Below are 15,639 nucleotides of genomic sequence, written 5' to 3'. Positions count from 1 at the left end.
ATTCAAAAGCACCTTTCCACTTCTAACCTTCTATCTGATCGCCAGTATGGGTTCCGCAAGGGGCGTTCTACTGGTGATCTCCTAGCCTTCTTAACTGACTCTTGGTCATCCTCTCTTAGCCGTTTCGGTGAAACTTTTGCTATTGCGCTGGACATATCAAAAGCTTTTGATAGGGTCTGGCACAAATCTTTGCTTTCTAAACTACCCTCCTACGGTTTCTATCCTTCTCTCTGTACCTTTATCTCCAGTTTCCTTTCTGACCGTTCTATTTCTGCCGTGGTAGACGGTCACTGTTCTTCCCCTAAATCTATTAACAGTGGTGTCCCACAGGGTTCTGTCCTATCCCACTCTTTTCTATTTTTCATTGATGATCTTCTTTCCAAAACGAACTGTCCTATCCATTCCTACGCCGATGATTCCACTCTGCATTATTCAACTTCTTTTAATAGAAGACCCACCCTCAGGAACTTAACGACTCAAGGCTGGAGGCTGCAGAACGCTTAGCCTCAGACCTTACTATTATTTCCGATTGGGGCAAGAAGAACCTGGTGTCCTTCAACGCCTCAAAAACACAGTTTCTCCACCTATCCACTCGATACAATCTTCCAAACAACTATCCCCTATTCTTTGACAACACCCAGCTATCACCTTCCTCGACACTAAACATCCTCGGTCTATCCTTAACTCAAAATCTCAACTGGAAACTTCATATCTCATCTCTTACTAAATCAGCTTCCTCGAGGCTGGGCGTTCTGTACCGTCTCCGCCAGTTCTTCTCCCCTGCACAGTTGCTGTCCATATACAGGGCCTTGTCCGCCCTCGTATGGAGTATGCATCTCATGTGTGGGGGCTCCACTCACACAGCTCTTCTGGACAGAGTGGAGGCAAAGGCTCTTCGTCTCATCAGCTCTCCTCCTCATACTGATAGTCTTCTACCTCTTAAATTCCGCCGCAATGTTGCCTCTCTATCTTCTATCGATATTTCCACGCTGACTGCTCTTCTGAACTTGCTAACTGCATGCCTCCCCCTCCCGGCCCCTGCACTCGACTTTCTACTCATGCTCATCCCTATACTGTCCAAACCCCTTATGCAAGAGTTAACCAGCATCTTCACTCTTTCATCCCTCACGCTGGTAAACTCTGGAACAATCTTCCTTCATCTGTATTTCCTCCTGCCTACGACTTGAACTCTTTCAAGAGGAGGGTATCAGGACACCTCTCTTCCCGAAACTGACCTATCTTTCGGCCACCTCTTTGGATTCTTTTTAGGAGCAGCGAGTAGCGGGCTTTTTTTTATTAATGTTTACTTTTTTGTGCCCTTGAGCTGTCTCCTTTGCTGTAAAAAAAAAAAAAAAAATCCTTAATTAAGATTCAAAATCATTTTTCCACAACTGACCTTCTATCTGATTGCCAGTATAGGTTCCGCAAGGGGCGTTCTACTGGCGATCTTCTTGTTCTCTTAACTGACTTAGCCGTTTCGGTGAAACTTTCTCAGTTGTGCTGAACATATCGAAAGCTTTCGATAAAGTTTGTCACAAGCGATTGCTTTCTAAACTGCCCTCTTTCTGATTCTATTCTTCTCTCTGTTCCTTTCTCTCCGGTTTCCTTTCCGGCCGTTCTATCTCTGCTGTGGTAGACGGTCACTGTTCTTCCCCTAAACCTATCAACAGTGGTGTTCCACAGGGCTCTGTCCTATCACCCACTCTCTTTCTGTTATTCATCAATCATCTTCTTTCCATAACAAACTGTCCTATCCACTCCTACGCCGACGACTCCACTCTGCATTATTCAACTTTTCAATAAAAGACCATCACAGCAGGTAGTACATGACTCCAGACTGGAGGCTGCAGAAAGTTTAACCTCAAACCTTACTATCATTTCCGATTGGGGTAGAAGGAACCTTGTATCCTTCAGTACCTCAAAAACTCACTTTCTCCACCAATCAACTCGACACAATCTTCCAAACACCTATCTACAATTCTTCGACAACACTCAGCTATCACCTTCTTCTACACTAAATATCTATCATTAATTAACTCAAAATCTGAGCTGGAAACTTCACATCTCCTCTCTCACTAAAACAGCTTCCTTGAGGTTGGGCGTTCTGTATCGTCCCCGTCAGTTCTTTTCCCCCGCACAGTTGCTATCCATATACAGGGGCCTTGTCCACTCTCGTATGGAGTATGCATCTCACGTGTGGGTGGGATCCACTCACACAGCTCTTCTGGACAGAGTGGAGTCTAAGGGTCGCTTTCACAGTCACGTTTGTTTGTGTTGATCGTTACCAATGAGCGGCGATCGGCGCTACCAACAAGAAATCCGCTTTCACAGTCGTCTTTCGCGGCGCTGTTTGTTTGCATCAGTAGCAGAGATTGGAACCTCTGGTAACGGAGCTCTGGTAGCCGCGGGGGCTCCCCAATGGAGCTTACCAATGACATTAATTAGTAAATAATACAAATTCTTGCTCTCAAATGGTTATATTATTTCCTTAAATAGATGTGAAAAAAATATTAAACAATACAGCAACACGTTGCACGGCTTCAATGGTAATATAAGAAAAAAAATTAGAAGAATTTGAATGACATGAACTCACTTCACGTGTTGACCAGTAAACGTCCTGCTGATAATTTCAATTTCATTGATTGATGGTTTATTGTTGCAAAATACACAATAAAAGAGAAGGGAGGATAATACTTGTCACCATTATTCACCTGTTATGCCTTCTTTGTCAAACTCGTATTATTCTAGTTACCTAATATATATATATATATATATATATATATATATAGATATATATATATATATATATATATATATATATATATATATATATATATATATATAACGAAATCAGCCCTATAAAGTAAAGAATAAGTGCGGTCTGATAAATAAGTGTGAATAATTAATAAATGTAATTGATATAGGTGAAGAGTGTCTTGCTGACATCTGCTAAAATAAGAAAACTTTAATTAATACTTCTCACCGTTATTTCATCTTTTCCGCCTAGGAAATATAAGGCTATCAGCAGATTTGACCACTCTTTCATCATTCTTTCATCATATCTATTCTTCACAATTACTATTTATATTTATTCTTCACGTTTACTTTTTGTACGTTTATTTTTTCATATTACTCCTTCATAATCCTCCGCTCAGCTGATGTAATGTTGACATTTCCCGCCGCCCCGGCATACCAACACTGCCGAATCAAGCGCCTTCGTCTTGTCATGATTGTCACCACGCTGGTGGTCGCCGATACCACGAAAACAGCGACTGTGAAAGCGGATCGAGGCGATGGTAATGGTTGTTACCAGGATGGTAGGGCCTTTGGTTAGGGTGCGTACCAGACGACTGTGAAAACGGCCCTTAGGCTCTTCGTCCCATCAGCTTTCCTCTTCTTACGGATAGTCTTCTACCTCTTAAATTCCGTTGCGATGTTGCCTCTCTTTCTATCTTTTATCGATATTCTCACGCTGACTGCTCTTCTGAATTTGCTAACTGCATGCCTTCCCCCCTCCTGCGGCCTCGCCTCACACGACTTTCTGATCAAGCTTATCCCTATACTGTCCAAAACCCTTATGCAAGAATTAACCAGCATCTTCACTCTTTCATCCCTCACGCTGGTAAACTCTGGAACGATCTTCCCTCATCTGTATTTCCTCCTGCCTACGACTTCAAGTCTTCCAAGAGGAGGGTTTCAGGACACCGAAACTGATTTATCTTTTTGGCCACTCTATTCAGGAGCAGTGAGTAGCGGACTCTTTTATTTCATTATTGTTCTCTTTTTTTACGCTCATGCACTGTCTCCTCTGCTGTAAAAAAGAAGAAAAAAACTCCAGACGGCACGAGGACGTCAGCAGCGACGCACACGGGACGGGAGCGAGACACGTCCTCCTTCACCCACGGCCGCCAGCAGACTCGATGATGCTTTCGAGGATCCTTCAGAACTGCAGGGTTTACCGGAGTGCTGAGTTATTTGCAACTTACCATGGGCTTGTTGTTGCAACACTCAAGCTTCATGTCAGGACAAGAAGAATCTCGAAATGCAACTCTACTGTGTTCCATCTCGAGAGATTGGAGGACCTGGCATGTGCACAGTAGTATGCAGTGACAGTCTCAAATCGGTTTGAAGTGCTCGGCACCCTGGAGGACCCTGTAGAACGGTGGGATACCTTCAAACGCGAGACTCTGCAAGCTGCCGAGGAGTGCACTGGAGCGCGCGAGATATAGGAGTGGCTTTGCCTCGGTGGAGACGCTAGACTCTAGAGTATATCGAGGGGAATCGCGCTGCCATACTTGCTGGGAACCGGGACCAATACAGGGCTCTGTCACGTAGGACTAGAGCACTCCTGAGGAGTGACAAGGAGAGGTATGCCAGGGGTCTCGCCGAGGAGGTCGAGGGTCATTTAAATGCGAATGACCTCCGACCTGCTTACCGAGCCCTGAAGAAGCTCCGCTCCAAGTCTTCCTCTCAGGTGAGCGCTATCCGAACAGCTGACGGCTGCCTCGTGTCGGACATGGATGGGGAGAGGGCTCGTTGGGCTGAGTACCTTGAGTAGCTGTATATGGCAGACCCTCCACGTGGGCAGTGTCCAGTTGCTGGGTTGCAGGTGGCGGATGTTTACCTACCCATTGACGAAAGCCCACCCTCTTTGGTTGCGGTCAGAGAGGCTGTGGCTAAGTTGAGGGGTGGGAAGGCACCTGGCGCCTGTAACATCAGCGCAGAGCTGCCCAAAGCTGGAGGTGAGGCCATGATCCACGGGTTGCATGCGGTCTTGACTGCCTTATGGCAGTCCGGTACCATTCCTCCTGACTGGAAGAGGGGGTTGGTAGTCCCTATCTGGAAAGGGAAAGGGGGCCGCCAGGACTGCAGCATCCACCCTGGTATTACACTGCTCAGTGTGCCAGGCAAGGTGCTTGCCCACCTATTGCTGATGAAGCTGCAGAGACCTGAACAGTCTGGGTTCACGCCTGGTAAGTCAACAACTGATCGTAACCTAGCGCTTCGCGTACTGGTGGAGCGCCGAGGTGAGTTTCGACAGGGGACGCATGCAGCCTATGTCGATCTCATGAAGGCGTTCGATTCAGTGCAAGGTGAAGCACTCTGGGATCTTCTGCGACTCCTTGGGATTCCTGCGAGGACTATTGGTTTGCTGAGTGGCCTGTATTCTAGGACAGAGAGTGCTGTGAAGTGTGTGTGGGGGGGCTTGCCCAGCTTCTTTCCCGTGAATGCGGGAGTGAAGCAGGGCTGTGTCCTTGCCCCATCGCTTTCAAACACTTGTATGGACTGGGTACTGGGCAGATTGAATGATTGATTATTGGATCGTTATGTCTTGGCGCCGCAACTGCAGAGTTGTGGACCAGAGTCATTGCGGAGCATCCATTGGCAATACCAGGGTCACTGACCTTGTTTTTGCTGATGATGCAGTAATCCTAGCGAAGTCGCTGGAGGTTTTGGTGATGGCTCTCGGGGCACTGCACGAGGAGGCAAGTCCTTAGGACTTCAGGTCTCCTGGGCCAAGACCAAGGTACAGATGTTTGGAGGCTTGCTGGATGACACAGTACAGTCTGTTCATGCGTGTGGCGAGGACGTTGAGATCTCAGAAAGTTTCACGTATCTTGGTAACGTAGTTCATAACAACGGTGAGTCTGGCCAAGAAGTCTTACGGCGGATTGGTCTGGCCCACGATGTTATGGACTCGCTCAACACGTGTATATGGCGTTGTCGATACCTGTGCAGAAGGACAAAGATCCGGATCTTCAAGTCCCTTGTGCTCCATGTCTTACTCTATGGTTGTGAAACATGGAGACTTGGAGAGGCGGATTAATGCCTTTGGTAATAAGTGTCTACGCAGAATCATGGGATATCCCTCGAATGACTGTGTCAAACCGGCGACTACACCGTGAGACTGATTCGACATATATTACCTGCATAGTTCGTCTATGCCAACTCCGGCTATACGGGCACGTGGCACGTTTTCCGGAAGCTGATCCTGCTTCTCGGGTTGTCTCTGTAAGAGACAATCCAATGTGGAGGAGCAGAGGCGTTCCTAGAGTATTTGGTATCCGGGGCGGAATATAATTTTGAACCCCCCTACCCTGGTGTGTGTGTGTGTATATATATATATATATATATATATCTATATAGATATATATATATATATATATATATATATATATATATATATATATATATATATATATATATATATATATATATGTATATATATATATATATATATATCAACACCTTGCTTCTTCTAATTCTTCCCGTGACTTCTGGCATCTAGCCAAAAATATATCCTCCAATTTCACTTCTTCCTCTTTTCCTCCTCTCCTTAACCTTGACGGCAGCATTGCCGTCTCATCTGTCTCTAAAGCTGAACTCTTCGCTCAAACTTTCTGTAAGAACTCCACCCTGGACGATTCTGGGCATATTCCTCCTACTCATCCCCCCTCTGACTCCTTTATGCCGGTTATTAAGATTCTTCCAAACGATGTTTTCTATGCCCTCTCTGGCCTCAACTCTCAGAAGGCTTATGGACCTGATGGAATGCCTCCTATTGTCCTTAAAATCTGTGCTTCCGTGCTGACACCCTGCCTGGTCAAACTCTTTCGTCTCTGCCTATCAACATCTATCTTTCCTGCCTGCTGGAAGTATGCCTTTGTACAGCCTGTGCCTAAGAAGGGTGACCGTTTCAATCCCTCAAACTACCGCCCTATAGCTTTACTTTCCTGTCTATCTAAAGCTTTTGAATCAATCCTTAACCGGAAGATTCAAAAGCACCTTTCCACTTATAACCTTCTATCTGATCGCCAGTATGGATTCCGCAAGGGGCGTTCTACTGGCGATCTTCTTGCTCTCTTAACTGACTCTTCGTCATCCTCTCTTAGCTTTCACCAGTCTTTGCTTTCTAAACTGCCCTCTTTCGGATTATATCCCTCTCTCTGTTCCTTTATCTCCAGTTTCCTTTCCGGCCGTTCTATCTCTGCGGTGGTTGACGGTCAATGTTCTTCCCTAAACCTATCAATAGTGGTGTTCCACAGGGCTCTGTCCTATCACCCACTCTCTTCCTGTTATTCGTCAATGATCTTCTTTCCATAACAAACTGTCCTGTCCACTCATACGCCGACGACTCCACTGTGCATTATTCAGCTTCTTTCAATAGCAGACCATCACAACAGGAAGTACACGACTCCAGACTGGAGGCTGCAGAACGCTTAACCTCAGACCTTGCTATCGTTTCCGATTAGCAGAAGGAATCTTGTGTCCTTCAATGCCTCAAAACTCAATTTCTCCACCTATCAACTCGACACAATCTTCCAAACACCTATCCCTATTCTTCGACAACACTCAGCTGTCACCTTCTTCAACACTAAACATCCTCGGTCTATCCTTAACTCAAAATCTCAACTGGAAACTTCATATCTCCCCTCTCGCTAAATCAACTTCCTCGAGGTTGGGTGTTCTGTATCGTCTCCGCCAGTTCTTTTCCCCTGCGCAGTTGCTATCCATATACAGGGGCCTTGTCCGCCCACGTATGGAGTATACATCTCATGTGTGGGTCGGCTCCACTCACACAGCTCTTCTGGACAGAGTGGAGTCTAAGGCTCTTCGTCTCATCAGCTCTCCTCCTCCTACTGATAGTCTTCTACCTCTTAAATTCCGCCGCGATGTTGCCTCTCTTTCTATCTTCTATCGATATTTCCACGCTGACTGCTCTTCTGAACTTGCTAACTGCATGCCTCCCCCCCTCCCGCGGCTCCGCTGCACACGACTTTCTACTCATACTCATCCCTATACTGTCCAAACCCCTTATGCAAGAGCTAACCAGCATCTTCACTCTTTCATCCCTCACGCTGGTAAACTCTGGAACAATCTTCCTTCATCTGTATTTCTTCCTGCCTACGACTTGAACTCTTTCAAGAGGAGGGTATCAGGACACATCTCCTCCCGAAATTGACCTTCCTTTCGGCCACCTCTTTTGACTCTTTTTTTTGGGGAGCAGCGAGTAGCGGGCTTTTTTTTTATTATTGTTTCCTTTTTTGTGCCTTTGAGCTGTTTCCTTTGTTGTAATATATATATATATATATATATATATATATATATATATATATATATATATATATATATATATATATAGATATATATATATATATTCATGGTTTTGATTGTCCTGCCTTAATTTATTGGGCTATGATTATTATTAAATTATTATCCCCATGCATCGTTTACTATTCTAGGTAGACAAATTCAGAGACAACCACTGAAAAACATAAATAACTGGCTGACTAGCATGATTATTATCATCATTCTTATTATTATAATGATAATTCTTCTTCTTCAGTTATTGTTCTTCTCATCATTATTGTTATTATTATTATTATATATGCATGATACTTCAGTCACTTAAAGGCCGATTTCGGTGCTCTGCATGAAATGAGAATAATACTTAAGATAATAATAATCATAATAATAACAATAATAAATATAATAATAATAATAATAATAATAATAATAATAATAATAATAATAGTAATAATAATAATAATAATAATAATAATAATAATAGTAATTATTATTATTGTTATTATTATTATTATTATTATTATACAAAAGCACGCGACGAAGACGTTTCAATGACGAGCTTGTTTTGTTTCCGTCACACGCTTAGACGTCTCCCCTCTCACCTACCTACGATACCGTTCAGCGAGATTCATGCTACAACAAACACTTAGGCGTCTCCCCTCTCACCTACCTACGATACCGTTCAGCGAGATTCATGCTACAACAAACACTTAGGCGTCTCCCCTCTCACCTACCCACGATACCGTTCAGCGAGATTCATGGTACAACAAACACTTAGGCGTCTCCCCTCTCACCTACCTACGATACCGTTCAGCGAGATTCATGGTACAACAAACACTTAGGCGTCTCCCCTCTCACCTACCCACGATACCGTTCAGCGAGATTCATGCTACAACAAACACTTAGGCGTCTCCCCTCTCACCTACCCACGATACCGTTCAGCGAGATTCATGGTACAACAAACACTTAGGCGTCTCCTCTCACCTACCCACGATACCGTTCTGAGATATTCATGCTACAACAAACACATAAGCTTCTCCCCTCTCACCTACCTACGATACCGTTCAGCGAGATTCATGCTACAACAAACACTTAGGCGTCTCCCCTCTCACCTACCTACGATACCGTTCAGCGAGATTCATGCTACAACAAACATTTACATTCAAGATTTTAACATCACATGATAGAGTACATTTCTTTAGCTTCAACATTATGCAAATATATGTTCTTTATAGTAAATAACATCTCTGCTACAAGCAAAGCAATTCATCTGCTACAGTCATATGAAACACAAGGCGCCGTCACTCACGCGTGGCTGGAGCTGGGTAATCAAAACTCCATCATTATCCACAGCGGCATTATATATGCCGGCATGGCTGGAGATCTGTTGGGCGGGGGCCCGGGGTCTTGTCTCCGTGTGGGGTTCCCCGCACACTTCTACAAAGGAGTATGGCAGCAAATGGGGGCTCCCAAATGAACTATTTGGGGGGCGGCGGGCCCCTTTGTTGGGGCCTGGGGGGGACACTCCTTTAACCTCTGTTTTGGAGCAGTGAGTAGCGGGCCTTTTTTTTTTTTTTTTTTTTTTCCTTACGCCCTTGAGCTGTCTCCTTAGCTGTAAAAAAATAAAAATAAAATGGGGTTCCCATTTTGGGGGCGGCGGGCCCCTTTGTTGGGGCCTGGGGGACGTCTTCTTATATGACCCCAACACCCCTTCCCTTAGCTACGTCACTGAATTTAGCCATTAGACTTGAGCCTGTATCATGGCACCCCCTCCAAGGTGTCACCCGGGGCGGACCCCCCCTTACTACGCCACTGTGGAGGAGGCCAAGGGGATGCCCACGGAGTTCGTGGTTTTAGCAAGTCGATAGATCCTGCCGGGAGGTACTCGGGTTTGGAAGGGGGCCTGCATGGAGACTCGCCCCCCGGCGTATGCCCCCACTGATTGATTGATTGAGTCATCAGAGCTGTGGGGATGAGTGCTAGTTCATAGGCGATAACGTTTTTGAAGTTCACATTTCTAGAACTGTCTTGTAGTCCAATAACTCTTGAGAAGAAGAATTATACATCATACATGACTTTCTGGCCAAGTTTTATTCCCTTTCTTATCACGGACATGGTGGCGACTCTTTTTTCAGTATTGTTCCATATCAATTTGGCAAATATTTATGAACTCAGGAAGCAGCTCCTCATCAATGCTTAGTGCCTTCTCAACATTCACTGATGATATAACAACGTATCCAGTGGCTAAGTTGGCAAGTTGATCTGGGTCTGCATCAGGAATGAGATGGTGGATACACATATCAATTATCATTCTGATTCCATCTCTGTCTTTCTTATCACTCTCCATACGAGCAACTGACTCTTCTTTGTGAGTCCTCTGGAATCTTTCATCAGCTGTCTCACCTCTCATGCCAGCCAACTAGCTGCACACATGACGGCTGAGAGCCCATGTTTTCAAGGTTTCTGGATTGAGTGTGACTCCAACAATTTCAGCTCGCCAGTGCCCATACCTCATGAAGGTTGATTCTATGGACATGTCACTCCAGATGCCATTCCATAACCCCTCCATATGCCGCATGACATGTTTGCCATTCAGGAAATGAGCAAGGATATCTGATGGTAGTCTCCCAATCGTTCTCAAGTAGATCAAAAGTGATCTGGCATTGTTGGAGTGCCCTGCAGCAAAGCCATATACTATCACTGCTTTCACACACTACATGCAGGGACCAATCTGCCTCTTTGCTTTGACATATGCCTTCATGATTAAGACAGGCTTTATAGGTAGTCAGTCCATACCCTACATAATCATGATTCCTCTATTTTCCAAATTCTCCATGAGGTCATCACACTTGACTAAAGTGTCTTGAAGGACTGGTTCAAGGATTACTTCTGCCACCATTCGTCAAGCATGTAAACACTGTGGGAACTCCTTGCCTGTGAACATTTTCTTTAAGTTATATAATTAAGATTTTTTTATTTCCCACTTCTGGATAGCGACACAAGCAACAAAAAACAGTCCAGCAAACGAGGGAGCAAAAAAAAAAAAAAAAGATTATAATCAAATAAAGCTAGTCCTGTACTATAAATTGTTCAACGCTGACTGATGTCCATCAGGTTGATTAATAATGTTGGGTGTGTACACATTGTGGGCCTATAAAAAAAATATATATATATATATATATATATATATATATATATATATATATATATATATATATATATATATATATATATATATATATATATATATACCCATATGCAAGGTTAGGCAAAAAAAGACCCTCCGGCTGCCGGACTAGAGGGCAAAACATAAGAAAACAAACAAAAAATAAAGATAGAATAATAAAAAGCCCGCAAAACGCTACAAATGCAAAAACAAATTGAGTTATGTTGAGATGAGGTAAATTTAGGATGGAGAGGTGTCTTGATACTACCCTAATTGATTGTACATCCAGTTCTCATTATTTTATGCTACCAATTACCCCACCTTTACCTGTACACATATACCTGACTGCCTCACTGCCACCCTCCCGTCCCTTGGTAACAGGTATGGGAAACATGATGGAGACTGCTGCTATTGATGATGTTGTATGTATCGTGGAAAGTGATAGGCTATCCTGTTTGTTGATATTGTTGACATAGTTATTTGCCTGAGGTATCAGTTATTTGTTTCATGAAACAGTGATAGTCTACTGTTTGTTGATAGTGTTATTTGCTCAGTATACTTATTATTTGTTAAATGATACATGTGTTTGTTGCATACTTAGGCCCGTCGTCTCAGATGCTGACGGCTCTCACATTCACTATTTCAAAAGGGCGAAAAAAGAGATGAATCGGGTTCTCATTTTTTTTTCACGTCCATAGTACATATTACATAAGACGAGAATAGTGGACATCACTTTATTGAAGAGGAATAATCTTTGGAATACTTGTCAACAACGAACAGAACAACATGCCAGTGATTCAGTGAACAGAACTTAACCCCTTCGTTACCGACTCCGTGACCCCCGTGCGGCCCAACCCCCAACCCCGAACCGAGTTTTTTCACGCGCTTCTCCAAATTTGGTAGGGGGTGGTTTATACTTTTCTTTACACCCGCATTTAGTCATTTATGTTTTTTTTACACGTGTTCTGATAGATTTTGTTCAGGAGCTGTACACTATTTAAATCAAAAGTTGTTCTATGTTATTTCCTATGCACAGAAGCAGACACAAGATGGTAAGTGTTTCAATAGAATTATGGAAATAAATATATCGAACATGAAAAGAAAGTTTTATTTACCTTCTAATCTGGCAGAAATCCATTGGTGTCCTGTTGGTACTTTGTAGATCCAAGTTTGATGAGAGGGTGAAAGGCAGGGATGGTGCACTCCGAGGCAGGTGCACCTTGACCAGCGTATGTTCTACTGGGAATGCCATGCCCGAAAGTGTTCCTCAGAACACAGTCCAGGCTTGCCAGGGCACACAGGGCAGTATTTGCGTGACATCTTGGTCTTCTTATTCTTGTAGCACACTCTGCACCGTTTCTGTGGTCGGGCTTTCTTTTCAGTGGGAGGTATAGGAATCATTCCATGGCACGTATCACTCCCTTGGTTCTTCAACCATAGCAGACTTCTTCTTTCTCAGGCTCAGGTCTTTCTTCCTTTCCGAACACAACTGCCGGTATCCAGGTGAGCACCGAGTGAGTTGTTGATGGACCACCAGCTTGATAAACTCTCCATACTCCATCCAGTGTCTTTGCTGATGAAGATTACAGTAGATGGTCCGAGCATTGAGCAACATTCTTGAGATCATATGGAGTCCTAGCTTCTTGAACCATGTATATGATTTTCGTGTTGGATCAGGTGGCTCCAACAGCTGATCAACCAAATCCACTGCCCCCATCTGCTCATTATATCTCTGAATTGGTGATGGTTTCTTGATGAACTCCTGCTTTCCTCCCTTCAGGACACGAGTCCTCTCTACAAACCCTGCTTCATACTTTGTTGTGATGACGTGCACACACTTGGTATCTCTGAATTTTACTTGGAGAATTTCATCTTTCCTGGAAAACAGTGCTTGACCTCTGCTTAGAGACTCATTTTTCATAATAGGTGGGACTCCTCTGTTTGGGCGTATAGTTCCTGTGGTTAGTGTGCCCCTCTCCAGCAAAAACTCAGCAAGGTGAAGTGAAGAGTACCAGTTGTCGAGTACTACATGACGTCCTTTATTCAGAAGGTCCAGCATCAAATATACTGGCACTCTTTCAGACTTAGACAAGGCTGATAACTCCGGATTATCCAGCATCTCATCATAGAGACGATGGCTGTACAAACAAAAGTTCCAGGTATAACCTCTGGCCTTGGGGGAGCTGGGGCAGAGGGAGAAAAGCTTGAGGCCAAACCGCTTCCTTTTCGTTTTTATATACTGGCGAAAGCGAAGCCGCCCTTTGTAGAGAATAAGACTCTCATCAACAGCAAAATTCTCCCCAGCGGAGAAGTACTTGGTGGTTTTCTCCCTCAGCATGTTGAAAAATGATGAAAGTCTGGTCATTGGGTCTTCTTTCTTGCTGTCATCAGGATGTGAGTAACGAATGAACCGTTGGATCTGAGAAAACCTATTCCTACTCATTACAGCAGCTGTGAACACAGGGGGGCCCTGGCAGAGCACAGAGAGACTCCAATAGTCTGCTATCTTTGGCAACTTGTTGACTCCCATCAGTAGCTGCAGACATAAGAAGACATTCATCTCATCCTTTGTGACATCAAGCCACTTTTTTCCCATAAACTTGTTGGGATTTATTGTTGGGTTGTCCCTGAAGAACTTGGTTGCACGGACATTCGTCCACAAACACAGCGACTGTATCACCTCGTCTGACATGAATAGCTCGAAGCAGTCCAAAGCACTCATGTCATTCCTTGGTACATCAGGATGAACGCCAGAAAAGTCCTCAGTTAGGACAGGAACAGTGCCAGGACGCTGATCAGCAAAGGGATCAGCCATGAGAGTGAAGGCGTGCAGGGGAGCCGGCAGTGCTGGGCTGCGTGGCCTGTCTGCATCGTCAACACTTCCATCACTCTCTTCCTCGTAACTACTAGCCTCACTGTCATTCTCTGGCAAATATTCCTCATCTGAGTCACTTATGAAGCCTTCTGATTGAGTTTCATTATCGTCTGATCCTTGTAACTCCTCTAAATGAGCCAGGTCACCCTCCGAATCACTCTCAGACGATAATGAGGACGCCATCACGGGTCGCTGGTCAGTCACACACTGGCCGCCACTCCCCCCCAGGCCCCACATTCCACAATCCCCTCCAGTGTACCCAACGTCCTTGAAAACACGAGGTGCCAATTAGTCATTTTGTCACTGGGTCATAAAAAAAACATACAAACCGAATAGATAAAGTCCTTTTGGAGCGATGGCATACGCATGTACCTCAACGGTACAGTAGCCCAACTTTTATGTGAAGTACTATGGTACGCCATCGGTAACGAAGGGGTTAACTTCATGAAAGTCAATTTTCTAAGCTATAACTCTTTAAATGACGTTCATATAGTGCAATACACTTTTTTCGTGTGTGTATTAGTACAATTATTAATGAAATGATTTCGTGAAACAATCCTTAATATTCTTCAACACATACAACATTATTAAGAAAACGTTCATTATGCATCCATATTCACTTAAAAATATACGGTAAACAAGTAGGCTAATCCTTATAGATTCATATTTCGGTGGTGGTGAGGAAAGTGGTGGTGGTGCTGGAAGTAAGGTGGTGGGTAAGATTGCTCCCTTCCTATAAGAGGGAGCACGGGCCTTTGCCAGAGGCAGTGGACTGAGTGGAACGCCAGCACTCTTCGAGCGAGCAACTAACTCTCCTGGGGCCATACTTATAAAGATATTGTGTGTTTGACGTAAGTATCGCCATAACTAGGTGAAAAAGTTGTGGCTCTCACCATTAGATTCAGATTTCATCGCTACCAACCACGGCGAGGCACCTTATCAGCTCAGTTCTTTTATATCAATATTTAGGCTAAATAACACCGAAAAATTATGAAAACTATTTACTAAAAATACACTACATCCGTTATAAAATTGTTTTAGAAGGTAATGATGAAATTTGTAAATATGATGGCATTGCTTATGTCGTCCCCGCCGCGTCTGCTGCTGCTGCTTCACCTTCCCCTCTCTCCGCTGAGTGCGGCGAGCGGAGGAGGAAAGATAACTGGGCTCAGGAGGAAATGCTCCTCCTGGCCCAGTTATTTCAAGAGCGCAAGGCGCTCATCAAAGGAGACTTCACCGTCTGCAATACCGGGGGGAAGGCGGCTGCCTGGAGGGCGATTGTAGATCGCCTTACAGAGGCCTTTCCCCGGGGCAGAACCATCAAGGACTGCCAGAAGAAGTGGCAGTCCCTGTAGTCCACGGCGAAAAAGAACATCTCCGCCCACAAACAAGCGGTCACTGCCACAGGTAAGAAATGTTTCCATGTTTCACGACATAAAATTATTAGTCAAACACTACACTACGGTATAATTCCACTTTAGAGAAAGCAGTGGCAGGTAAAAGGTAAGAC

The 15,639-nt window shown here is 44.3% G+C and overlaps 1 protein-coding gene across 1 annotated transcript; it reads right to left on the bottom strand.

Moving 5' to 3' along the window:
- Nucleotides 1-12,668: 12,668 nt before the first annotated feature.
- Nucleotides 12,669-14,312, bottom strand: LOC126994096 (piggyBac transposable element-derived protein 4-like). Its single transcript, XM_050853344.1, has one exon. The coding sequence runs from the start codon at nt 14,310-14,312 to the stop codon at nt 12,669-12,671; it is 1,644 nt and encodes a 547-aa protein (XP_050709301.1).
- Nucleotides 14,313-15,639: the final 1,327 nt, after the last annotated feature.

The sequence above is a fragment of the Eriocheir sinensis genome, unplaced genomic scaffold (genome assembly GCF_024679095.1).
Source record: "Eriocheir sinensis breed Jianghai 21 unplaced genomic scaffold, ASM2467909v1 Scaffold72, whole genome shotgun sequence".
Taxonomy (NCBI): domain Eukaryota; kingdom Metazoa; phylum Arthropoda; class Malacostraca; order Decapoda; family Varunidae; genus Eriocheir; species Eriocheir sinensis.
The sequence above is the reverse complement of the archived record's forward strand: the minus strand, read 5'-3'. Positions and strand labels throughout refer to the sequence as shown.